The 25,103-nt window shown below is 44.7% G+C and overlaps 2 protein-coding genes across 4 annotated transcripts; one reads left to right on the top strand and one right to left on the bottom strand.

The window, feature by feature from the left end:
* Nucleotides 1–1,007: 1,007 nt before the first annotated feature.
* LOC146360723 (cyclic nucleotide-gated channel alpha-3-like) lies at nt 1,008–10,862 on the top strand. Of its 2 annotated transcripts, none has more exons than XM_084921414.1 (7): nt 1,008–1,484; nt 4,261–4,343; nt 4,986–5,042; nt 5,890–6,024; nt 7,793–7,894; nt 7,976–8,082; nt 8,177–10,862. In XM_084921414.1, exons 2-7 carry the CDS (start codon nt 4,270–4,272, stop codon nt 9,529–9,531), a joined length of 1,830 nt encoding a protein of 609 aa, XP_084777540.1. In that variant the 5' UTR covers nt 1,008–1,484; nt 4,261–4,269; the 3' UTR covers nt 9,532–10,862. The 2 variants fall into 2 exon arrangements, with proteins under 2 accessions (XP_084777540.1, XP_084777541.1); XM_084921415.1 differs by having other exon boundaries at nt 4,257–4,343.
* Nucleotides 10,863–12,080: 1,218 nt separating this feature from the next.
* LOC146360722 (ubiquitin-protein ligase E3A) lies at nt 12,081–23,993 on the bottom strand. 2 transcript variants are annotated; one of them, XM_084921412.1, is made up of 11 exons: nt 23,685–23,993; nt 23,044–23,088; nt 22,059–22,363; nt 20,725–21,977; nt 20,430–20,574; nt 19,401–19,606; nt 19,076–19,240; nt 17,953–18,108; nt 17,799–17,872; nt 15,515–15,658; nt 12,081–15,118 (listed from the first exon to the last, which is right to left on the bottom strand). In XM_084921412.1, the coding sequence occupies exons 1-11, from the start codon at nt 23,759–23,761 to the stop codon at nt 14,998–15,000; spliced, it is 2,691 nt and encodes an 896-aa protein (XP_084777538.1). In that variant the 5' UTR covers nt 23,762–23,993; the 3' UTR covers nt 12,081–14,997. The 2 variants fall into 2 exon arrangements, with proteins under 2 accessions (XP_084777538.1, XP_084777539.1); XM_084921413.1 differs by having other exon boundaries at nt 23,737–23,993.
* Nucleotides 23,994–25,103: the final 1,110 nt, after the last annotated feature.

Raw genomic sequence — 25,103 nt, 5'->3', positions numbered from 1 at the left:
TCTGTAAAGCTGGAAGGTCTCGTATGAAGGCACATGATGATGATGATGCTGCAGGATGCTCCTCTGGGGACGCAGGTAGAGCTGCCACTGAGGCTGTAATGAATTTAATTGGTGAGTGAGATGAGTGGCTGTCAGCAGCTTGTTAACACATCAGCAGGTCTGGGAATTAGCAGAGAGATGACAGTGAGAGAGCCCTGTCTGCTTTTACAAACCAGCTGTTGATAATTGCTGAAGCACCAGGCCTCACACTTAGTTTCATTTGAGCTGCAGCGCTTTGTTTATTGGTACCCAGTACATCAGTGTGCATATGGCACAGACACGGCCTCTATAGTTCCTACAGGGAAGTCCCTCAACTGGTCAACACTAAACACAGCAGTGTGTCGTGGTGAGCTGTTGGTCGGCCATGAAACGTTTTCTGCCTGAGCTTTTACAGATTTTCTTCCGCACTAGACACATGAACTCTGATCATCACTTCTTCTTCTTCGTCTGCCAGAAGGCATCAACAGCTTAACTCCAATCTCATTTACAGCTCCTAATCTGAGTGGCTGCAGCTAAGCACACACACACACACGAGCACGTCTTTCAGTGACAGCTGCATCATTTCTCCTCATGTGAAGCCACAGACACAGCCACTACCTCACTGATGGAGACCTCAGTCAGATGATGACTGTCACATCCACTCTGCAGCTGCTCTCACTCGAGCAGCAGAGACGGTGAGCGAGCTCGCGGTCCAGCTCAGATTAGAGCAGGCTGCAGGAGGTCCTGCTCCTCCGTCGGCTGCAGGTGGAGTCTGATGTTTTACTTTAGCCGTCCACGCAGTAAGAGGATTTACTCAGACTGGAAGGGATAAAAATAAAGAGTAACTCTTTATTGTGATATGTCTCTACTCTCTACCTGCAGGAAATGCTGTTAAAACATTTTAATGTATGAATATTACACCAGCACAAGCTACAGTCACTACACGGTCACTGTGGGATTGGTTTCATAAGCAAACTGTACACACTGAAGCCACCGCTGCACTAACACACACTGTTCATGTCACGCTGCTGTAGTGACGCCTGTTCAAGGCTTTCAGTAAAACGATCAGTGCGAGTTCTGTGAAGTTAGGACTCACAAAGTCCACAAAAACGATGGTTTGTCACAGACTGTGTCACCAGTTCTTTGTCTCTGGTGATTCTTGTATGCAGAGAAAACGACTCCTTCATGTCTCCCCTCCCTCCGCCTCCTCCCCCTCCCTCCAGCTTCTGCAGGGAGGTGGTACAAAGTGCACAAGAAAGTCTCCCACACCACAGGAAAAGCTCATCCACCATAAAGCATGACTCTGGTTTTCTGCAGTGACTTGCATTAGAAGTATGTGAGCAGGTGTCCTCGGCTCGGTTCTTGAAGGAGAAAACAAACCTGAGCGACGTGGGATTTATTCCACGCTCATCTTCAATTCCCTTCACAGCTTGAAGCTGCTCAGCATCATCATCTCTCACATTCAGGTAAGTTTACACAATAAGAAGTGGCTGTGATTGCACAAAGAAAACTGCAAAACTGCCCAGAGTTAGAGCTTAAATGTCAGGTTGAAACTCTAATTTTAGCTGCTGTGATCTGGGAGTGAAGGGATTTGCGTTAACGGTGCTAAAGAAGAACCATGCAGAGCCAACGAGGCTAAATAAAGATACGAGCTCTTTATCTGCTGCTCAGTAAACTAAACGCAGACTCTGGACACAACATTGTTGCTGAACCCTCTTCTGATTTCATGTGAATGCAACAGATTTTCTACAGAAAAAAGAATGAAATGAAATATGTAGAAGCCCAGGCTGCAAATGTTTCTGTTTATCAGACCTTTTTGTGTGTAATCAGCCACAGACTTCATCACCATGCTCTCTAATAACTGCAGGGACAGAGTAGCTTTTAGAGCTGAGGTCAGATGTGTTTGGACGTTTCTGCTCCTTAGGTTTGAAATGAAACAATGAAACTACGCTACAGTTTATAATTTCACATTTAAACATGTGGTTCAGTTTTATTTATATACCGCTACTTACATAATCGTTATTATTAATCTGTGAGTCTTTTCCACAGGGTGTCTTTATCTGTCCTGTAAATCAAAGCACAGAGAAAACCCCAACAATCGGACAGCTTCCTTTTGAGCAAGCACTTGGTTACAGTGAGAAGAAAAAACCCATTTTTAACAGGAAATAACATCCAACCATTTGCTTTGACACGTTTGGGGCGGTGGATACAGAATAGATAGAAAACATTATTTATAGTTTCCAGACAGAAACAAGTCACATAAAACAGAATATGTTGCTGAACGTCCTTGGCAACAGTTACTGGCTATGGATGATTTGTAGCCTGCACTTTATACAGCATGCCTCATTTACCCATTCACACACATATCTTCCACTTATTCATCCTCAAACCTCTGTGGTGACTTTGGTGGTGTGATTGGGATCACTGCCCTGCTGTGGCAGTTGTGGTGCATTTATCTCTTTATGCAGTTTGTACTCATTTCTCCCAAAAGTTGATTCTGTTCATCTGGATGTTTTCAGTGGGAGAAACGTTTCATCATCATCAGGTGACGTCTTCAGTCTCAGCTGACTGCAGGTTTCAACCTTATAAACAGTACATTTGCATAATGACTGAAACCAGCCCACTGAAGGAACAATGGGCTGGGAGGGCAGTTCCTTAATCTTAATTATGCAAATTCTCATGACCATTGATCAACAACCACTGATCAATAACCATGAGTCCCATTGACAGAGAGTTGGGGAATGGCTGCAATCACAGCATGTAAGATGGTGACAGATGTAGCCTTAGGCCCCTCCTCCATTCAGAGATGGTCTTTCCCTTTTCACGTAAATGGCCTCCTTGACTCCGCCCTCAAACCAGCGTTCCTCCCTGTCCAGGATGTTACATCCTCATCATTGAAAGAGTGTCCACTGGCCTGTAGGTGTAGATAGACTGCAGAGTCCTGGCCTGACGAGGTGGCTCTGCTGTGTTGTAGCCAGAGGTTGTTTGGTTTCCCCGATGTATAAATCCTGGCCCTTAACAGCGTACACTATGTTACTCTGTTTGTGTCGAGGACCCGATCCTTGGGGTGGACCAGTTTTTAGCGCAGCATGTTTTGGGGTTTAAAAGCCACAGAGACCTGGTGTTTAGAAAAAATGCGTCTCAACTGCTCCGATATAATTTCTGTCTGTTTGACATGTTTAGCACACAAGTCCACATTTGTTTTTAAAACGCATGATTTAATGTTGAAAGAAGCACATTCAACTGAAGAGTATGAAATACACTTACTGCTAACTGTAACTGCTAACTATGTGACTCTTAGAAAGACCCCAAAACCAAGCAATCTCTATGCAATCACCACCACGTCTGTGCTGCAGTCATATCAAACTGCATTTGAAAATCACATAAAATCACATCACACACCTAACTAAGCCATCTTATCTTAATGACCTTGTAGTACCATATCACCCTATTAGAGCACTTCGCTCTCGCTCTGCAGGCCTACTTGTTGTTCCTAGAGTATTTAAAAGTAGAATGGGAGGCAGAGCCTTCAGTTTTCAGGCCCCTCTTCTGTGGAACCAGCTTCCAGTTTGGATTCAGGAGACAGACACTATCTCTACTTTCAAGATTAGGCTTCAAACTTTCCTTTTTGCTAAAGCATATAGTTAGGGCTGGACCAGGTGACCCTGAATCCTCCCTTAGTTATGCTGCAATAGACGTAGGCTGCCGGGGGATTCCCATGATGCACTGGGAGTTTCTTCTTCCGTCACTATGTGTTAATAGACCTCTCTGCACTGAATCATTAGTTTTTATTGGTTCTGCTGGAGGTTTCTTCCTGTTAAAAGGGAGTTTTTCCTTCCCACTGTTGCCAAAGTGCTTGTTCATAGGGGGTCATGTGATTGTTGGGGTTTTCTGTGTGTGTGTTATTCTAGGGTCTACCTGACAATATAAAGCACCTTGAGGTGACTGTTGTTAGGATTTGGCGCTGTGTGAATAAAATGAACTGAATTGAATTCAATCACACTACCAAGCCGAACGAGTGCTGTGAATGTGGGACTTTGGCTTCAAAATGTACAAAGTTATTTACTTCTATTTAAAGTGCTCATTGTGCTCCCACTTTAATTAAGACAGCTGCATGCACATGAGCAAAGTGTCCTTTGACCTCAGAGCCTGTATGCAGCTTTGGACCCAGTGAAACAGGCTCAGTGCAGGTCGTGTTTTCCTGTAATCCAATATGTCACTTGGATTTTTCATTCGAGGTAGTCATCAAGGATGCACTTTGGAAGAAGCAGCATCGGCCCTGCGGAGCCCGTCCTCAGCAGACGAGACGGCGCCGTGGGGAACAGGTGAGCTTTCAACCCGAAGCTGCAGCAGAACATTATTATACTGAATGGACTCAACATCAATATGCTGTTTTCAAAAGTGATAAAAACATAACTAGTTTCAACTGTTTGACAATTAGATTTCCACGTACTCAGTCAGACACAGCCAACACAGCAGAGGACGAAGGAATCTGATTCCAGGCTCTGACACAACAAAGCTGAATAAAACAAAGCAGCATGGAGCAGAGTGTGAAGGAATTAGTGGAGCTGCCCCAGTGAAGAGCACATGCAATACAAAATGTCCTGAGAGCTGCAGCAGGGAGCAGGGTGGCACTGCTATCGTCTTTATGTCAGGAAACACAAATGAATTAAAGGTTTCCTGTGTTGTGCCACTCATGTACACGCTCCCACTGTGGACACGCTGACACGTGTTGCATGTATTTACAGATGATCTTGTATGATTCACGTGTTCAAACCCCATTCTCATAATTAACCTGTGTGTGTGTGTGTGTGTGTGTGTGTGTGTGTGCTTCCACTAAATTGTGCCTTTGTGTGTGATGCGTGTTTATCTTCCCCTGGTTGGTTTCCTGCTGCCCGTTATGACCGCGCTTATTCTTAAATTGTTCCTTGGTCGCAAATCCATGCAATGATTTATCGATCTTGCAGCGATGATCAACGGGTCCTCGCCGCAAAGAACACAAACAACTGCAACAACAATGACGGGTAAGATGACGTCCTCTCACACATCTTTATTGTCATCTCACTGATGAGTCAGAAATTCTCCACGTCCGTGTACAAATTCTACAGCTGTCCACAAACCTTTCAGCTCAGGCAGCTGAATCAGTGCTGTGTCAAATCTGTTGCTCAGATGAGGGTCTGATTTGGGGCTGAGCAATCAGTGGTCTCATCGCTAAACGCATCGTCGCCATCAAAGGCAAGCGTAGGATGTTTGTGACAGAGATGTGTGTTATTCTTGAGTTAGACTGGAGGCCGCCCTCAGGTGGAGTGTAAGGGCTGATTTTAGGACTTTATTTAGAGAAGGCAGATCAAACAAACTAAATGTGGGACAAAGACTAGAAGTGTGTCAAGAAGCATTTAGCATGTCAATGTGACCTTCTCAGCTCCCTCGTTAATGACATTTATTCTCACTATACTGAGACTGTATTAAAGGAGCTCAGTTGAATTTAATGCTCTTTTATTCTCATGCATTGACTTTTTATACTAGTAGACTTTAAAACTGTTAACTGTCATTCAGTCGTCATTTTGTCTGGTGATCACTGGGGTTAAAGACAGGACGCATCCCTTGACAAGCACATCATTTCTGAGCTAGAGCTTGTAAAAATGAAAGTCTTGAGATCCACCTTCTAGCAGCTTCCACCAGTTATTAGAAGCTTTTTGGGCTACTGTATAAACAGTCACCTAAGTGCCACAACTGTTGTTGTGATTTGGTGCTATATAAATAAGATTGAAGAGGATGATTCTGACACAGGAGGAGATAGAAGATGATGAAAATGTCAGGAAAACAGAGGATATTAAGAGTACATCCCCTACCTGTTTATGAACATTACAGGAAGAAGGACGACAAAAAGGATGAAAAGAAGGACGACAAAAAGGATGAAAAGAAGGACGACAAAAAGGATGAAAAGAAGGATGAAAAGAAGGATGATAAAAAGGACGCCAAAAAGGATGAGAAAAAGGAAGAACCGTAAGTACACCATACTTTTTGGGGATGTAACAAACAGGAATATTGTGAATTTCGTAATATTAAGCCTGAAATAATTAAATCTCTATTAGAGAAAAGGTTGTGTGGATATGAGCAAAGGTTATCCACATAAGAGTTTGCAGAGTCCACCAATGGTTCAATATACAGTTTACAAAAAAAGAGACTACTGCTCATAATACCATTGTAATCATACTGCTCAAAACTTAATGTTATGTTAAAGGAACATCCAGACAATTTTATCTTTTGGGTGTAATTTCAAATCCAGCATTCAAAAGGTTGATCTATTTATGTATATTTTATTTTATGTAAAGATTGTGAAGAATGGTGCACAAAATGGAAACAGAGGCTGTTTGCCTTCAAAGTAAAGTTTTGTCTTTTAGACCCCATTCCTACAAAACTGCTCAAAGAAGTCCTGCCATTAATTAATTCTTCGATCTTAAATATGATCAACTATCTCTAATAATCAGCTATGTACCACAGGCCTTTAAGCTGGCTGTAGTTAAACCTTTACTCAAAAAGCATCTCTAGACCCAGCAGTCTTAGCTAATTATAGGCCAATCTCCAACCTTCCTTTATATCAAACATCCTTGAAAGAGTAGTTGTCAAACAGCTAACAGATCATCTGCAGAGGAATGGCTTATTGAAGAGTTTCAGTCAGGTTTCAGAGCTCATCACAGCACAGAAACAGCTTTAGTGAAGGTTACAAATGATCTTCTTATGGCCTCTGACAGTGGACTCATCTCTGTGCTTGTCCTGCTAGACCAGTGGTTCTTAACCTGGGTTCGATCGAACCCTAGGGGTTCGGTGAGTCGGTCTCAGGGGTTCGGCAGAGCCTCCGCCATGACATGCATGGCTCATTTTGTGCACCAGTAAAAAAAAAATCACATTTTATTTTTCACTAAAGAGGGGTTCAGTGAATGCGCATATGAAGCTGGTGGGGTTCGGTACCTCCAACAAGGTTAAGAACCACTGTGCTAGACCTCAATGCAGCATTCGATACTGTCGACCATAATATCCTATTAGAGCGATTAGAACATGCTGTAGGTATTACAGGTACTGTGCTGCAGTGGTTTGTATCATATCTATCTAATAGACTCCAGTTTGTGCATGTAAATGGAGAGTCCTCTTCACACACTGAGGTTAATTATGGAGTTCCACAGGGTTCAGTGCTAGGACCAATTCTGTTTACATTATACATGCTTCCCTTAGGCAGCATCATTAGAAGACATAGCATACATTTACACTGCTATGCCGATGACACCCAGCTCTATCTGTCCATGAAGCCAGATAACACACACCAATGAGTTAAACTGCAGGAATGTCTTAAAGACATAAAGACCTGGATGGCCGCTAACTTTCTGCTTCTTAATTCAGATCAAACTGAGGTTATTGTACTCGGCCCTGAAAATCTTAGAAATATGGTATCTAACCAGATGCCTACTATGGGTACCATTGCTTTAGCCTCCAGTAACACTGTGAGGAGCCTTGCAGTCGTTTTTGACCAGGATATGTCCTTCAATGCACATATTAAACAAATATGTAAGACTGCTTTTTTTGCATGTGCACATTACCTCCTTGAAACCTCCAGAAACTACTCTCCAATCAGTTAAGTAATATACACTTTATCCATGAACCAGGCTGCAGATCGGCTGTGACTACTACCAACATCAAGCTCACATTGCATTTCAAAGTTTTTTTTATATAAAAAAAATACATACTTTTAATTAAAAGGGAACTTCTTCTCATTTAGGAAGGAGGTGTGGATCATGGACCCAGCCACGGATATGTATTACTACTGGTTGCTCATAATAGCTGTCCCAGTGTTCTACAATCTGATATTCCTGGTGGCAAGGTTTGAATTCACGGTATTTAGTATTTTCTCTTATCGTTGTTAGTGTTCATGGGTCTCAGTCGTGGTTTTGTTTCCATACAGAGCTTGTTTTAATGAGCTACAGTATCAAAATTCAACACTCTGGCTGGTTTTGGACTATGTGTCAGATGCCCTCTACTACATGGACATCTTTGTGAGAGCCAGGACAGGTACTGATGGAAACTTAAGGTTTTCAATTTGTCATTATATAAAATCTTCAATACAGTATATGATAATGACTATCGTTTTGTTGTTTGTCAATAGGTTTTCTGGAGCAAGGACTTCTTGTAAAGGATCCAAAGATCCTGAAAGAAAAGTACATGAAGACACCCCAGTTCAAGTTAGACATGTTATCAGTGACTCCTACTGACATTGTTTTCTTCTTTATCGGAATCAACAACCCAGAGTGGAGGTTCAACCGTCTCTTTAGGTTAGGCCGTCTCTTTGAGTTCTTCGACCGGACTGAAACGCGAACCAATTTTCCAAACATCTTCCGAATTGCTAATCTTGTACTTTACATCATCATCATCATCCACTGGAACGGGTGCCTGTACTTTGCCATCTCAAAAATACTTGGTTTTGGGTCAGACACTTGGGTCTACCCCGGGCCAAAAAAAACAGAGTTTTCTCAGCTGTCCAGACAGTACATTTATTCCTTTTACTGGTCCACTCTTACCTTGACCACTATTGGTGAGACACCACCGCCGGTCCGAGACGTGGAATACTTTATTGTCGTGGTTGACTTTCTTACTGGGGTTTTGATCTTTGCAACAATTGTTGGAAATGTTGGAGCCATGATCTCCAACATGAATGCTGCACGCGTAGAGTTCCAGGCGAAGATCGACTCTATCAAGCAGTACATGCAATTTCGAAAGGTCACTAAAGACTTGGAGGTGAGGGTGGTGAAGTGGTTTGACTACCTGTGGACTGAGGGGAAAACCTGCGATGAAAAGCAGGTGTTAAAAAATCTGCCAGACAAGCTGAAGGCAGAGATAGCCATTAACGTACATCTGGAAACCCTAAGAAAGGTGCGCATCTTTCAAGACTGTGAAGCTGGTTTGCTTGTTGAGTTGGTCCTGAAGCTCCAGCCTCAAGTTTTCAGTCCTGGGGACTACATCTGTAAGAAAGGGGATATTGGTAGGGAAATGTATATCATCAAAGAAGGAAAGCTCGCTGTAGTAGCAGACGATGGTGTTACCCAGTTTGTGGTCCTTAGTGACGGAGCTTATTTTGGAGAAATCAGCATCCTTGGGATCAAAGGTAGTAAGGCAGGTAACCGAAGAACAGCTAACATTCGAAGCGTGGGCTATTCTGATCTCTTTGCCCTGTCCAAAGATGATCTCATGGAGGCACTAACAGAGTATCCTGATGCTAAGAATGCTCTGGAGGAGAAAGGAAGGGCCATTCTGATGAAAGACAATCTCATAGATGAGTCGCTTGTCGCTGCTACCAATGCTAAAGACTTGGAGGACAAAGTCGATCATATTGAAGCCAGTTTCGAAATCATGTCAGCAAAATTTCGAAAGCTGACAAATCAATACGATTCCTCTCAGCGTAAACTCAAGCAGCGCCTCAGTAATTTATCAAACCAGTTCAGAAGCCTCAGAGTAGATGAGTAGAGGTTGGCCATCAGTACTACTTAGGGAGTGTCTTCTTTACAGGGACTAGTACACTGCATCCGCTCAGTACTTCCAAAGATGCAAAAATAATAAGACTGCCCTCAAACAATGTTTCCACACATAGACAATAACAATGGGTCGTACCACCACGTGGATCATTATGTCTTTTCTTGTGTTAGTGATAACAATAATAGGCTGCACGCGATGATCAGAAACATGTGGAGGGACAAACCTGGAATAAAAGCAAAGACAAAACTGCCACAAATCGACAGCAGCAGTCAAGCAGGTTCTAAAGGAGCACTATTTTAGCATCGGTGTGAGCATCCAACCAATACTGGTGGGAAACGTTTTCTTTACTACTCTGCCCAGAATCCCAGAGTGGCTCGTTCAGCAACGACACCATGACCTGGGCTTTGCACATACAGGACCTTCTCCTCCTATTTTGATCAGAATAACTCTTCTGAAGGACGCAATTAGTCAAAAGAATTCTAAAAAGGACCTTTTATGAATATTTTCTACATTCATTTAGAAGAACAAGACCACACCGACAAGTTTCAGTTCTGGTGATTAAAGTGTGAGAGAGAGATTTGAAACTACAATCAGATCTGGAGATTTAACAGCTGCTTTTTGTTGCTGCTTCGCCTCTGCGTGTTCTGAGATGACTGACAGTTTTATGCCAGATGCAACCTTGAACGGATTCGTGTCTGCAGCTGGAATCAAACTGGTAACTGTTTTCTTGCTCTTAACTGACCGCCTCATCCTTCAGCACAGCTGCAAACTGCTGTGCTGATATTTTTGAAAACATTTTTTTTCTAAAGCTCAGGCAGACCTTTACCATGATGAACATAGATCAGGAGGTTCCACTGGAACATATCTGCTGAATGGGCCTCTGTACACCTACACAAATATTATATTATAAAAGCATTTCAAAATATGTATCATCAAATTTTTATTTTAAATATAAAGAAATGTGCTTTCTGTAAATAAAAATAAATAAATAAAGTGACAATAAACTCTTGAAAAGTGGTGTATCCTTTCCCCTGAAACATGCTCCAAAGCCTCAATCCGAGCAGAGACTTCAAGTTCACCGAGTCATGTTAGCAGACGTAGGGCCATGCAGACTGCAGATGTTGGTACATCTGCCCTAACTTTAAGTCTCAACAACAAACAATAGACACCAAAACTGTTTTTTACAAGTCATTTTCACATCTGAAATTTGAGTCTGTGGGGAATGACTACAGGAACTGCAGTTTTTGGCACTTCCACGCAGGCTTCAGTTTGAAGTCCAGGGTTTATGATTTCCATTTCTGCTTTTATATTCAACATTTGATCAGTTAGGCTCCTGTGAACTACCTTAGTCAGCATGAAGGAACACGAATGTGCACGAGGCAGTGAAAGCTTAGATTCCAGAGCTCTGCAGGTGTCACTGAGTAAGCATCTACTGCAAGCAGGAGCAATTTTAGTTTAGTAAGCAAAAAGAGTTTGCACGCTTTATTTCAAAGAAAATAAGTTGTGTTGTTCCAAAATATTAAAGTGCAAAACAAAGAATTGTTTCTTTTTATGTCGGTATGTATGATTAACAGTGTTGACATTATTTGACAAGGATGCCTGCTGGGTGAGGTGTTCAGGGCAGGAGGCGGCCCCGGGGCAGACCCAGGACACGCCGGAGAGATTATATCTCTCGGCTGGCCTGGGAACGCCTCGGTGTTCCCCGGATAAGCTGGAGGAGGTGGCTGTGGAGAGGGAGGACTGGGCTTCTCTGCTTAGGCTGCTGCCCCCGCAACCCGGCCCCGGATAAGTGGAAGAAGATGGATGGATGGACATTAGTCCATGTGAGATCTTTAGCTGTCTGCTGATGGATTTCCTCATTCTCTTGAGAATTGTATTCTTTTGTTTTTCCTACTATAAATTTTTTTTACTCATAATAAAGGAACTGAATATGATGAACTTGCCACAGTTCTTCTGCTGGCTGTGTCATCATCTTCTGGCTCTTCATGTGATCCTGATTCTTCTCTGAACTTTTTGGAGTGAGGAATAAAGTCATACTTACACATGCAGTCTTTTAAATAGATGCCAGTCTATACAAACAACTACAGCTGACATTTATTTGTAATAATTACAAAAATGTTATTGCTGTCTGCCTGCTTCTTGTTTCCAAACACAGTCCAGCACACAGCGCGAATAAGCTTTCAAAAGAATGCAACAAGCACATTTCTGTGTATAACCCATCATTAGAACCAACCAAAATGACCATTTCATTGACCCACCCAAATTTAAGAATGTCCACCCTTCAGCGTCACCCAGAGAGCAGCTCAGGAGGTACAAATATCCTTGGACAAGATCCTTACCCCGAGTCTCCGATCCATGTGAGCAGGCGAACGAGGCATGTCGCATCGAGCGCCACAGGAAACATTACCTAACAGGAACCACGTCCTGCTCATCGAAAGTAAAAAAGATTTTATCCCACACACTTTGCCTTATTGCATCTCTGTGGCGTGATGTTTGGGCCTGCTCTGAAATCGGGACACCAAGAAACCTGTGGAGTCAAATCAGGCTTGTTGGAAAAAAGCAGTCGTCTTTATTTAGCATGTTTCACAACAATGAATACTTTGAGCCTTTCACCTGTTTCTATGTGGGAGAATTTAACTGTTGATTGAACCAATTGAGGAAATCTGCCTCCTGTTCCCAGACAGGTCCACCCCTTAACCTTCAGTCGGCTCACGTGTGCAGCAAGCAGCATCTTCAGCATTCAAACATGGAGGTACGGGTAAGGTTACACAGCTGAAACTACACCTGGCTGTACTGCTTAGCCTTCCACATGAGTGAGCATTACTGCAGTACGCAGAACAATACACGCACACTGTGCACTGTAGTGACTTCCCAGCACAGTCCGGTGCTGTCCACATTTTTAGGCACTCCTAGTACTGTGACTCAGACGAAGGCTAAACTAGTGTTAGGAGTAGCTGATGAGGGAGGAGAAAAAGAAGAGAAGATAAAGACTGGCTCAGGTTGGTGGATGGCAGTGCTCTGAGCACTGTGCTCTCGGTGGTATGTTGTGGGCATCGTGGTGCTCCACGCGCTCCTCTTTAAGGTACATCAACCACGCAGCAACGACTTCAGCGTCTGAGGGACAAACCACAGACCCCCCACCTCCAGCCAACCGTCACAAACGTACACGTTTGCTCTGAACAGCTTTACCAGACTGCAGGTACAGTCACATGACCAGACAGAAGATACAAGGCAGGGTTATATGACGTTAAGAGCTCTCTGTTCAAAGATGGTTTCTGGCAATAGCCGTGATCCAGTCCACACACTCGGGTCCATGGTCTGTGGCCTCTTCTATGCCATCATCTGTTCTCAGACCTTTAACCACAGCGACTGGAGGAGCGAGGTCATGTTACACGCCACAAACGGTCTCTGTACACAGAACGATACCACCCAGTACCTCATAAGGAAGTACGCACGTGGACACCTGAGCCTGCTGCGTGTAGGAGCTGTGAGGTCACACAAAGGAAAGCTTTTAATGACAGCAAGCTTCACGTGCATGTTTATGTCCAGTTTGTCCAAATGATCACAACCACTCATTTGTAAGTAAGACATCCAGGTAGTTTGCAGGTTTAGCAAATCCATGTTCCTACAGACATGGATGTGGGGGAGCGTATCTCAGTCTCTTCGAACAGCCACAGGCTTGTGTTCCATTTTACAAACGCAACTCGATGACCATCAAGCATTTAAAACAACTGTCTGCTGATGGAGCAGCTATTTTACATGGTACCCTTATTACCATGGTTACATGAGCTGTTGCCAAAGTGGCGTTTTCACTTCCAAGTGAGTGATGTCAATGATTTGGGCAAAGCGTTGCTGTAAGCCTGCCTCTGTGTGACGGCTCGTGCTGCCTGACCCGATGACGTCTGCCGACTGTGTCAGAGGATGGATATTGCAGACTGCACAACAACAGCGGGATGTTTAAAAAGACAACCGAACTTTGAAGCAGCGAGACGATTCCGTGTCCAAGAACATTACGCAGCCTATTGACCGATGAGGAGGAAAAGCATTCAGCCTGCTCTGAGGGGAAATGATTTCACAGTCCTTATTAGAGACAAAGCACTTTTTCAACAGTGGTTACACCTGTTTCACTGATCAGGTCACAGCGATGTGTCCACACAGTCACAGCAGACACATCTGTGTTATCTGTGCTGTAAACAGAGAGGTATGAAGGTCCACAGCAAGTCGGGCCAAGCTTACAAAACAAAGCGGCAGCAGGCGCACGGCGAGCACGGCCTCGTTCACCCTCAAAGAGACAAACTGAGGAGAGCTCGCCTCATGGCTCCTGGATGCAAACGAGAAGACATTTACACGTCACCTGACGGTATATTAGGGAGATGCTTCATCAGTGGGAGATGACCAGATCAAAGTCCAGCTTTACACTCCAACGGCAAAGGAAACTACTCACGTCACCGTGAACTAGGTCTCGTTAGGTTCCAGGTGTAACCACAGCAACAGACAAAGCTTTATCAGGTCTGCAGACGTACGGGGGGGGGGGGCTACGCAGCGTGAGCCGTTTCTACGAGACTGAACCCAAAGCAGACGACACCGAGTACGTGCTGGGCTTCTACCTGTCCGCTGTACAGGTTGGCACAAGGAGAGCATCTGAGACTCTCAGTGGCTGGTCTACATGTGTACATCCTCCACAGCGTGGGTACGGTACGCACTGATATATAAACACTGATTTTATTTAGAATCCTCAACACAGGCAGACAAGGAAATAAAACGAACAATAATGGCAACCTGTGACCAAAGAACAAACATTCTGAAAATGTCTAAGTGCACTTACACATCTCTGCATGTCCCCCAAAGGAAGAAGGCCCGAAACTGAGAAGGAGAACAAGCTATCCGATGTGCCGTCCTGGACCCAATCTCTTTCCACGCGCTCACCTCAAAACAGACTGGGTGGAAACAATAAGCAATGGCTACGCTAGAGCGGAATGGTCAGTGGGGAATACGATGTAGTAGCGAACACTAAACTAAATCCCTGTGGGAGCTGTGGGCAAGAGTTCAGGGGTACTTTGTCGTCGAGTTTATCGAGTTGGAAACGCATCGTCTCGTATTTGCATTATTTCTTTTACACTTATCACAACAGGCAGGCATGAAAAATGTGAACCTTCAAATAAATAACGAGGAAAATGATCCTTTCTGTACACAGAAAGCACATTCACATGTGTGGATGTGGGAGCGGGTACTCGAGGAGGTCTCTACGTTTACACTGACTGATGTGTGATGATGCAGGCACAGCAGCGGATCTATTAGAGAGATTTATTAGAACCACGTATCCACTTTCATTATTCACTTGCTTTTCCTCGAAACATACTCTGGCCTGTCTGGTCACCTTTGAGATTGTGTCTGATACAGGAAGGGCAGGGCAGGGTTTATGGGCTTTCTGAGAAGGAGTCTGTTGGGAGCAGGGGTTCAGAGCATGCCAAACCCTTTGGCATAGGTGATGGCTTTCAGCAGTCTCTCCCTCAGCTTCTCCTTGCTGTTGTACTCGGGCAGCAGCAGCACGTTAAAGCAAGTGTGAGAAGTCGGTAACCTGCCGAGAAACCACACATCACACAGACAACACGTCAGGAACAAAGCAAATCGTCACACAGCAACACCGAGTGTATGCAGAGCTCAAAATACATGAAGCCGAGTGATCAAGGACTGAAGTATAAAGGATATTGTTGGATAAATAAGCTGAATTTAAAGACAACTCTACCACTCGTAATAAGCCACGTTCTTTCATGTCGACTTACTGATAAGCACGTACATTTTAAACACTGTGTACTGGACTCCTTAATGTTTGCTAAAAGCCTGCTGCTGAAACAAGGACGCAGTCAGCTGTGCATAAAGACTTTCGAGCTTCAGTCACTAGCAGGAAGCAGAGCGCACGCAGCCCGTGCACCACAACAGAAGAGGGACAGGAAACGGAACGACTGCGGCTCACCTGTCTGTGTCGGGGCCGTTCTTGGCGATAATCATCTTCAGCTTGCCCAGCCCACCCACAGGCGCTCTGTCGGTGCCGGTGGTGAACTGTAGGAAGAGGCGTTTCTGCTCCTCGCCAAATGAGTGCAACGTCTCCCAAAACTCCCTACGACACAAACACGAGGAAACACCTTCATCAAATATATATGAATTCAATTTCAAAACATAGCCAGTAGATGCACAGACGTATGTGCTCCGTTTAAACATACAAGTTAACGGTGAGCGAGGTCAAGGAAAACTGTTTCAGTCTTTGCATATTTTTTGTCTTCCAAAATAAACTCGTTTTCTCAGGTGGAGTCTGTGCCTGGTGACGAGGCTGCAGCTGCACACCGAGGAGGAAGCAGTGCTGATGTCAGACGCTGAGGCCCCGTCACACACAGACTGCGCTCGCACCGCGTCCGCTGCGCTCGCACCGCGTCCGCTGCGCTCCTCCTTGTTTGGATACATTTCTCATGTTTGTTATTTATTCCTGCATCTACTATTCATACTTTTTATTACTGCACAGTTGGTGTGGAGCACTCACAACATCGTTGCACATGTACAGTGACAACAAAGGGCTATTGTGGTCTGTTCTCAGTCTCAGGTGCAGGAGTGCATGCAGTGGAAATGCACCTGCAGACTGGGCCGAGCTGTGCAGCACTGACTGGAGCTGATAATGGGCCAACATAGCATACTGTTTACTCCTCCTTCATCAACTTCACAATAATAACTGTCAATTAACACATTCCCACTTGCCCAGTTGCATGCTGGGAATTGCTAGTTATGGTCTGTTAAAAGCTGAGAGGCTGTGTAGCTGCACTCTGTGCAGGAACAGAGACGAGCAGCGTGATGGAGAAGAACTTTGAGCAAAGCAGGAAACATGTTGTGATCACATCAGCTCATGCTTCTGCCGTCTCACCTGCTCCAGGTGTTTGTTGGGGCTCTCCTGGGAGCTCCTCCACAGTCAGCCACAGATACACAGCCTCAGTGAACCCATCTAACACTTTACTGAAGCTACCGTGTTACTGAAATATTGATTCTTCCAACAGCAGATATTTATGTTCTACAATTGGTTCTCAGATTAAAATATCGACATCTGCAGTCCATCATTAACAGCAACACAGTGGACTTTATCGTTAGGATCATCTAAATGACTGGTAGGAACTACTTCTTCTTCCGCCTGTCACAGTGACATGCAAATTATGGCTGTAAAAATGCATCACGCCTCACGTGTGCTCGCTCGCTCAGTGGATGTTCGTAAGCAGAGTCATGTGTGGCGAGGCCACAAACCTTGTCAAACACAAAAGTCAATTATAACACAGAATATGATGATGAGTTTATGATGAGGTGAACTGAAGGAGCAGCGGGACGGGTGTTGCTAGGGCGAGACAAACGCTGCTCCCGGCGTCCTTCGGTGCTGCAGGTGTGGCGCTGGTGGCAACCTGCAGCGCTGCTGCTGAATTTAGGCTCAGCTTTTTGTGTTGATGTTTGAGAGGAATTCACAGCAGCCTTAAAACTACACAATCCCATTTGTTGCCGGCCTGAACTTTTGGTATCGGATCGGCGAGGAAACAAGCGCCCTCACACGTCACTACTGGAAGAATCATTCCAAGCAGAGCTGGTTTTGAAGGTTTAAATCCACACACCCAGTGTGGGGAGCTTTTGGCTGATATTCTCACACTGCAGTCCTGTGAAGTAGGGCTGGATAGCGTGATATCGATTCATCAAAATCCTGAATCGATTTTTAAATATAAATGTATTTTGCCCGAAAAGCCAGAATCTCAGGTTAAACCTCACAAATTTTCAACAACCACCAAACAGCTAAGGCAGTAAATGAGAGCAGGAACACGGATTCTGCACAAAGATGCAAACACACAATGTGTTTTATCCTCAGTTACTTTGACACAAAGGCCTCTGCTGTGATGTTTACACCTTTGATAAAGTCTCACAAGTGTCAGTTTTCTTTTTATAGATGTAAAAATATGGATACGTACTGATAAATGATCAGAATTATAATATTTCCGACTGCGGCAAAATTTCCCCGATTCAAATCGAATCGATGGCGATACCCAGCCCTACTGTGAAGCACTGAGTAACCGTCTGCTGGAGGGCCACGTGGTGAGAACTGGTCTCCACTGCTTTTGATTGTGGGCCGTGACTTTATGATGATATAAAAATGCTTTTGATTAGTGTGGAGTTTGAACTGGCTTATAAAAATTAGACAGACACAGAGCGCGCTGAGCTTGGTTTTCAGGTCAGATTCTTACTTGATTATCCGAGAATCTCTGTTATAACCTCCGTCGTATTCTGTTGTTTCTTCAAGTGCTAGGAAGTCCAGGTTCTACAGTGGGAGACAAAACGTGAATGAATGACTGAATGACATCACTAGCATATACAAACATCCATTAAAAAAACTCTCACCCTGCTTCCACAAATCAGGAGCTCGATCTCCTCTGGTCTGAACAGGTACTTGAGCGGTGACTCGTTGGTGACCATGTGGAAGCCTCTCCTGAACGCCTTGAACTGCTTCTCCACGCTTTTGTTCAGAATGTACTCTGAATACTGTGCAACAAACTCCTATATGAACACACATCAATGAGAACTTTTAACAAACGTGAGCTCTGAGGGGCAGCCGGCCTTGAAGACCATGTCATCCCTTATCTTTGTGTTACTTTTAACATTTCCATTTTTATCAAAAACAAACCACCAGCAGCTGGAAACAACAAGAAGTACAGTATTGTAATCAATGAGAGCTGGATAGTGCACAGTCAATATTTTATAATGCCATGGCAACACCGTGCACCCCGAGTCCCCATCACCTCGGCAACCTCCATTGTTGTGTTGTGTTGTGTTTGTGTCGCATACAACGGGACTTTTAGCCGTGTTGCTGTAACTACCCCATGCACGCTGAGGAGCTACTCAATTCGAATGGAAGACATCCAGATGGAGTCTAAACCAGTGAAAAAGAGGCATCAAGCTTTACCAGAAAGCACCGATGACAGCTGTAAATAGTAAACATTAAACAGCATCAGTGCCATCAAATCTCTTCCAATCAGATTTTGCCGACGGTTTGTGACAGTGAGCTGAAAGTCAACTTACCTTCGAGTGGTGGCTGCAAAGCAGCTTTCCTCAGGTTCTCTTTTAATATTGAAAATGTGGCCAAACTTCAGGTTTAGAAGGCTGAAAAAAATGTCACTGCCATCTTTTTACAGGCTGACATAGACGGAAACTTTATTGATCCCAGAGGGGAGTCCAGACGTAAACATGGTGCAGCCACGTCTGGGAGACTGCTCCTAACTGGGACTGTGCACTAACCAGCTCAATAATTTCCCATGGTAACAGTTTCAGGACCTGCACACAATGACCTGCCCAGGTGCTACCACAGGATCATGCAACCCTAAAGCTCCGCCCTCTTAATAAATCACAATCAGCAGAAAGGTTTGGGTCAGATAAGCTGAATGAAGTGGAAAAGCGCACTTTGGCTGAATTAGCGTGTCTGTGTATCGTAGGAGGACAAACGACTGCACGATTCTCTTCAGCTCACCTTTCTGTTTTCATTGGTGACGGGAATCTTGTCCCCATTTTCCCTTAAATCGTACATAAGTGCATTCCCAAACAGGTCCGTATGAGAAATCTGGAACGTGATCATCATGTCCTCCTCCACGCTGCCCTCATACTCCAGGAGCTCCTTCAGACTCTGGTATAAAACCTGTCCAACGGTTCAGGACAATCAACACGTTATAATTAGCATAACATCAGCATTAGCATACATCATATGACAAACATGGCTGCTTTTCCTCCCAAACTAAATCAATTAGAAAGAAAAACAACAAAAACACAGCACAAACAGCTGCTTAGGTGATGCTTACCGGGTTGGCATCAGCCAAGTCCCTGAAAGTTCCTTTCTTGCCCATTAACTTCCTGTAGACCACCATGGGAAAGTGGACATCCAGGATACAGTTGTTATAGATGGCCAAACCGAGAACGATGCCAATCAGTGTGTACTGGCCCTCATTTTCAAACGACGACGGGTTGAACCAGAACAGTTTGGTGTGCTCATCATACGTGAACATGCCTGCAGCAAGAAAAACAGAGCACACGCCCGTACTGCATTTCGTTGCCCTGTACCTGTGCATGTGCAATGACAATAAAGTTGAATTCTATTCTATTCTATTCTGAATCCTGGGATACGAAGCAGCCACGGGAGAGACGCTCCATGTGCACATGGAAAAAGCAACACACATCAGTTTTCCCTGCTCTCTATCACTGTGTTTGTCTGTTGTCAAGTTAGCTAAAAACTACTCAGCTTGTTTCCATTAGACCTCACTGGGAACATGAGAACCCTCTCAGGTCTGGAAGGACGTCTTTCAGAGGCCCCTCACAGTTTGACAACTTTGACCAGAGACAGTTCGATAACTTGACAGCTGACACACTTTAGGTGGAAGAAAGCACGACACAAAACCCCCACAAACTTTACTTTCCAGTTTCCTAAAACAAGGCTTTGAAAAGCCAGTCAGAGATCCAGATTCAGTTAGCAGTGCAGCAGCGATATCTATGAAATCCTGAAAGGGGGGCTGACCGGAAACAATTCTAAGAAAGACGAGATCACTCCGATCAAGGATCTGAATGGATTCTGATGGGCAGACAGTGAACGCTCTCATATCCAGCCCTGCATGCTATGTTAGTGCCACGCTGCTGTGTATCGCCCACAGAGCTGGACCGTGACAGCAGCTGGACTGAACTGTGGTAAAGTCCAAACAGCAGACACGTACTGCCGCAGCTTCACACTCAGGTCCATGTTCAAGGTGAATTATTAAGCCAGCATCAGCAGTTCAACGTGTAAGTGCGACGCTTGTTTAAAGCCTTCTGAAACTAAACTGCTCGCGATGCTTTCTTACCAATATCTGGGTTGAAGATCTCCTCCACCACCAGCTGAAAGAATTCTTTGGAAACACCTCCTTCATCGACACCTTGCTCTCCTTCAAACTCCACATACAGCTGCTTCTTCAAGTCTGCAGGATTTTCCATTGCTATCATTTCCAGCTGCAGACACACACAGAAGAAACGTTCACAAACATTAGCGCCTTGAGGCGACTGTAGTTGTGATTTGGTGCAATATAAATAAAACTGAATTGAAACCATCCAAAACCCAACTAATCAAAGGGACACTGAAGTCAGTTTGAATGCACATACCCTGACCAGAGCATCGTCAATGATGTGGTCTCTGCGCACTTTGAGCCTCAGGTAAGGGTTGAGCTGCTGACCCTGCACCAAGCTGTAGAGCACAGTGATCCGCCGCTCGCTGTACATGCGAATGCGGTTGTCGTAGTACAGACCCAGGTTCTTGGTGACGGCGTTCAGGATGAACGGACAGGTCATGAAGGAGAATTTGTTTTCAGTTTCAACTTTAAAGAAAGTATAGTCCTTGTCCATCTCTAACACCTCGTTCAGAGGCTCGTTGACAAACTCCTCAAAGGGAATGAGCGGCCGCCGGCAATCGCTTGTACGGATTCCCAACTCTGTCTCCAGCGGGTCTACTCGAGGGCCCTTTTTGTTCCTGCGCTCTTCACCCAGGAGCTCCTGCAGGGTGAGGTCACTGGACTCTGGAATGGGCTCCTCGTCTTCTTCCTCGTTGTGCTCCATGTCAAGGTCGCCACCCAGCACATTTGCATAATAGACGATCTTCAAGCACTTAGTGGCCGCCACCACAGCGTCGTCGTCGTTGACCAGGTTGCGGCTGTTGAACTCGTTACTGATCACCTTGTAGGTAATGAGCTGCTGGAAGGTCTCCACCATGCGCCGGATCTGCTCAGCGCTGTAATGCGACCACAAACGTGCCAGCTTGGCCTGAGCTGCCAGCGGGAGTTTGCTCATGGCCTTACAGAACTGTGGGAGAGCGATCTCAAGGTACTCGGGGCTGTGGAGGTTGCTGTTTTCCATCACTATTACAAAAAGGTTCAGGTAGTTTGGGTCTCGTGAATACACGTTATGGTACGTCAGGTCACACTCCACATTAGGCGAGAGGTAGACCAGCGCATTCAAGAAGGCGGCTTCGATTTTATCATTGGACAGGAGGCGCTCGTAGACCCTTCGCACAGCTTCGATATCGACCGAAACCTCATCGGGAGCCAGCTTTTGGACGTCGTTTTCTCCCGACGAGCACTCGCCGAGCCTCGATGATGAGGAGGAGGTGGGGGAATCCTCCTCCATAGCTGTAGTTGAACTCGCAGCTGCCTCCTTTTCATCTTCATCCTTGTCCTCGTCCTTACCTTGGAGAGACTTGAGCTCCTCCTTGGTGTGCGGTTTGGACCTCCGAAAGCTCTGCACCAGTCCCTCAGCACTGGAGAAAACTCGGCCTATCACTCGGATGAGAGGGGAGTAATCCTCCTTTTCACCACAGGTGTCCAGGATCTCATACACCTTCTCCTCTGTCAGGTAATTTACATCTACACACAGACACAAATGTTGTTACCCGAGAAAAACATAAAAGCACAAACTGCACGAGTGAAACAGCGCAATCTGCTCACCTTTAAAATTGTCTCGCACAGAGTGGATGTCTTTATGGTTCATCTTCTTGTTGCTGCACGCAGAGTTGCTGTGAGCGCTGCTCTCCTGGTAGGTGGAAGCGGTGCCTTTCTTTGAAGGGTGTGGGTCGCATAGCTTGGCATTGACTTTGTAGAGCTCCAGGGCTTTGACCGCTGCCTCGTTGTTATCCATGCGGCTGAAGCCAACTGATGAGGCACACCACGAGTTGGAGCAAGACTCATTCCCACAGCCCTCCGTTAACTGGTGGTAATAGCGCTCTATTAGATGCTTGGCAGCTGCTCGCTTCCTGTGATCAGAGGTAAAACACAAGGCGGTAAAAGCACTGCGTGAATCCACTGTGATCCTCATAAAGCACTGAGTGCAATGTGAAATAATGGGAGACGTGAGATTGACTGCAATGCTTTTCCCACTTGAGAATCACTAAGAGTTTCTGTCAACAGACAACACAAGAGCTGAGCTTGGTCTCAGGCTGGATGCTGAGCTCGGGCTTATGGAGCATCTGGACGTGTTGCATTTCCAGACACTTTCAGGTCAAGTGTCACGACAGATTTATTATTAGCGTTTAGAATAAATTCAAACTTTGCCGTTGACAAAAACCTTCCCTTACCTGTATTGTAAACACTGAAGCAAAATACTAATAGAACAGCAGTATTATTTATTCACAGGTACAGATACAACTGATAATGTAAACTCAAAGCTCCATAAATTCCATGCATAATTAAAGCACTTTAACCTGAAGTACTTTAATTATGTTTTATTTAAGCCAACGGTCCCTCAAACGTTCACATCATGAGCAAACAGTGTGACAGCTGCTGAGATGAACTGGGTGTGTATCACACTAACAATACAGCTGACAACATTTAGTCAAGGCACAAGATGAAGACAAGAAATAAAGAAGTGAGGACAGACCCTAACACCAAGCTCCTGAATGAACTCAACACATGAAAGGTAATGAGTTTGACTTACATTCGGCTTGCTTCTGGGTTTTCTATTTCAGGCTCCTCGTGTTCTCTAAATGAACAACAAACAAGGATAAGAACCACGGCACAGGTCATGATGACATTTCAGAGTACTGCTGGCTCTGCTGTGGGGTAACAAAGTCAGAGTCCTGCTCAGGAAATTGGTCGAGCTGTCTAGAAGAGGACAACAGTCTAACCAGCAAACCCACATTCGCTCTTTTTAAAGCTAAGCACTGGCTTCCACTTAGAGTGACTGGGGTCGCAGTAAATGTAATGATCTATGTATATAATTCATTTTATCTCTTTTGTAAAATGTAGCATTAACCTAAATCCTATAGTCCAGTTTGGACGGGCTGGTAAAGCCCAAAAATGTTGCCACTGGGACAATCTGTCGCTCACTTTAGCAAGCTAACACAGCAAATGCTAGTTAGCCTACTTTGTTACTCATACAAAAGTAATGTCTTCAAAGTAACCCGCGGGCAGATTCCTTTCGTTTTCATTTAACCAGTGCTTGCTATAAACTTTGCCCCAATATGTTGCCTGAAACAAAGGAGCACTGACGTCCACACAGCCTCCAACAACAGCTAACTAGCCCCCGCTCTGATTGATCGTCCTAGCATCCCGAGCCTTTCCTCTGAGCATCCCCACCTATCGGCTCCTCCGGCGGAGCTTGTCTCGGCCTGTGGTGGCGCACACTCACAGTCCTCCTTCTCGTCGGAATTCATACGAGACTTTATGCCAGCAGTTTGTTATCCTGTTGCTGTTTGTGGGTGTTGTAGGTCCTGCGCGGCTTGTCTCCAACGTAAACAGCACACTGCTTTAAGTCCGATCGGGCACCGACGAAGGATTTTCTATAGAAAACTTCATTCACGGCCTTCCTACTACAGGCTCTCTCCTCTGCCTGAGCTTCGCAGCCATCTTGACTTCACCATCATACTACGTCCCACAATGCACTGCGTTCTAGCTCCAAGAGCTACTGGAATGGATCACAAGGAACTGGACTGCATCATTATTATATTATATACAAGTGTTGTTGTTTTTTATAAAGTAATAATAAGTAAAAGGAGTAAATACTGGGCCCAGAAGCACTTGGAGAAAGGTAAAGGGAGGGCAGAGAGGAAAAACAGGAGTTCCCTCATCAACTCTCAGCCTCCATCCACAGTTACAGCTTCAGCTGTCATGAAAATGGACAGTTTGAAGCTTCATTTTAAAGGTCAAGGCAGTACGCCTTTAAAACAAAACCCTGATTTTCCAGGAGAGCACTCTGACAGCTAAAGGCTTTACCGCCCATTCTACTTTTGAAAAACCGCCTGCAGCCTGACAGCAAAGCCCTCTATTTAATTCATTTTGTAATTAAGGTATTTATGAAGGTTGGTTTTGAGGTTTTTGCATGTAAGGCAAAGCTTTTGAAATCTTGGTTTGGCTTTAACAAGAAACCAGAGAAGAAATGCTAATAAGAGAAACATGACTCTCTTCCCAGTCCCCATCAGTGTACTCTCTGCAGTATTTTGAATCAGCTGGAGGCTTTTCAGACACCTATGGGGACATTCTAATAAGTAATTACAGTTGTCTGTGCTGGAAGTAACAAAGGAAAGGATTTTCAGGTCAACCTGACTTCAAAGTACAGGGTGGGCCATTTATATGGATACGCCGTAATAACATGGGAATGGTTGGTGATATTAAAGTGCTGTTTGTGGCACATTAGTATATGTGAGGGGGAAAACTCCTCAAGATGGGTGGTGACCATGGTGGCCATTTAGAAGTCGGCCATCTTGGATACAACTTTTGTTTTTTCAATAGGAAGAGGGCCATGTGACACATCAAACTTATTAGTAATGTCACAAGAAAAACAATGGTGTGCTTGGTTTCAACGTAACTTTATTCTTTCATGAGTTATTTACAAGTTTCTGACCACTTATAAAATGTGTTCAATGCGCTGCCCATTGTGTTGGATTGTCAATGCAACCCTCTTCTCCCACTCTTCACACACTGATAGCAACACCGCAGGAGAAATGCCAGCACAGGCATCCAGTATCCGTAGTTTCAGGTGCTGCACATCTCGTATCT

This window comes from Perissodus microlepis, chromosome 23, assembly GCF_051167445.1.
Source record: "Perissodus microlepis isolate ML-2025 ecotype Zambia chromosome 23, ASM5116744v1, whole genome shotgun sequence".
Classification (NCBI taxonomy): Eukaryota; Metazoa; Chordata; class Actinopteri; order Cichliformes; family Cichlidae; genus Perissodus; species Perissodus microlepis.
The sequence above is the reverse complement of the archived record's forward strand: the minus strand, read 5'-3'. Positions and strand labels throughout refer to the sequence as shown.

Excerpts from the sequence above, each read along its gene's own strand:
- LOC146360723 (XM_084921414.1), top strand. The coding sequence starts at position 4,270 with ATGCACTTTGGAAGAAGCAGCATCGGCCCTGCGGAGCCCGTCCTCAGC. Across the intron at positions 4,344-4,985 it reads GACGGCGCCGTGGGGAACAG|CGATGATCAACGGGTCCTCG; the intron begins GTGAGCTTTCAA and ends TCGATCTTGCAG. Across the intron at positions 5,043-5,889 it reads AACTGCAACAACAATGACGG|GAAGAAGGACGACAAAAAGG; the intron begins GTAAGATGACGT and ends TGAACATTACAG.
- LOC146360722 (XM_084921412.1), bottom strand. The coding sequence starts at position 23,761 with ATGAATTCCGACGAGAAGGAGGACTGTGAGTGTGCGCCACCACAGGCC. Across the intron at positions 19,607-20,429 it reads GATCTTCAACCCAGATATTG|GCATGTTCACGTATGATGAG; the intron begins GTAAGAAAGCAT and ends TTCTTGCTGCAG. Across the intron at positions 19,241-19,400 it reads ACTTGGCTGATGCCAACCCG|GTTTTATACCAGAGTCTGAA; the intron begins GTAAGCATCACC and ends ACCGTTGGACAG.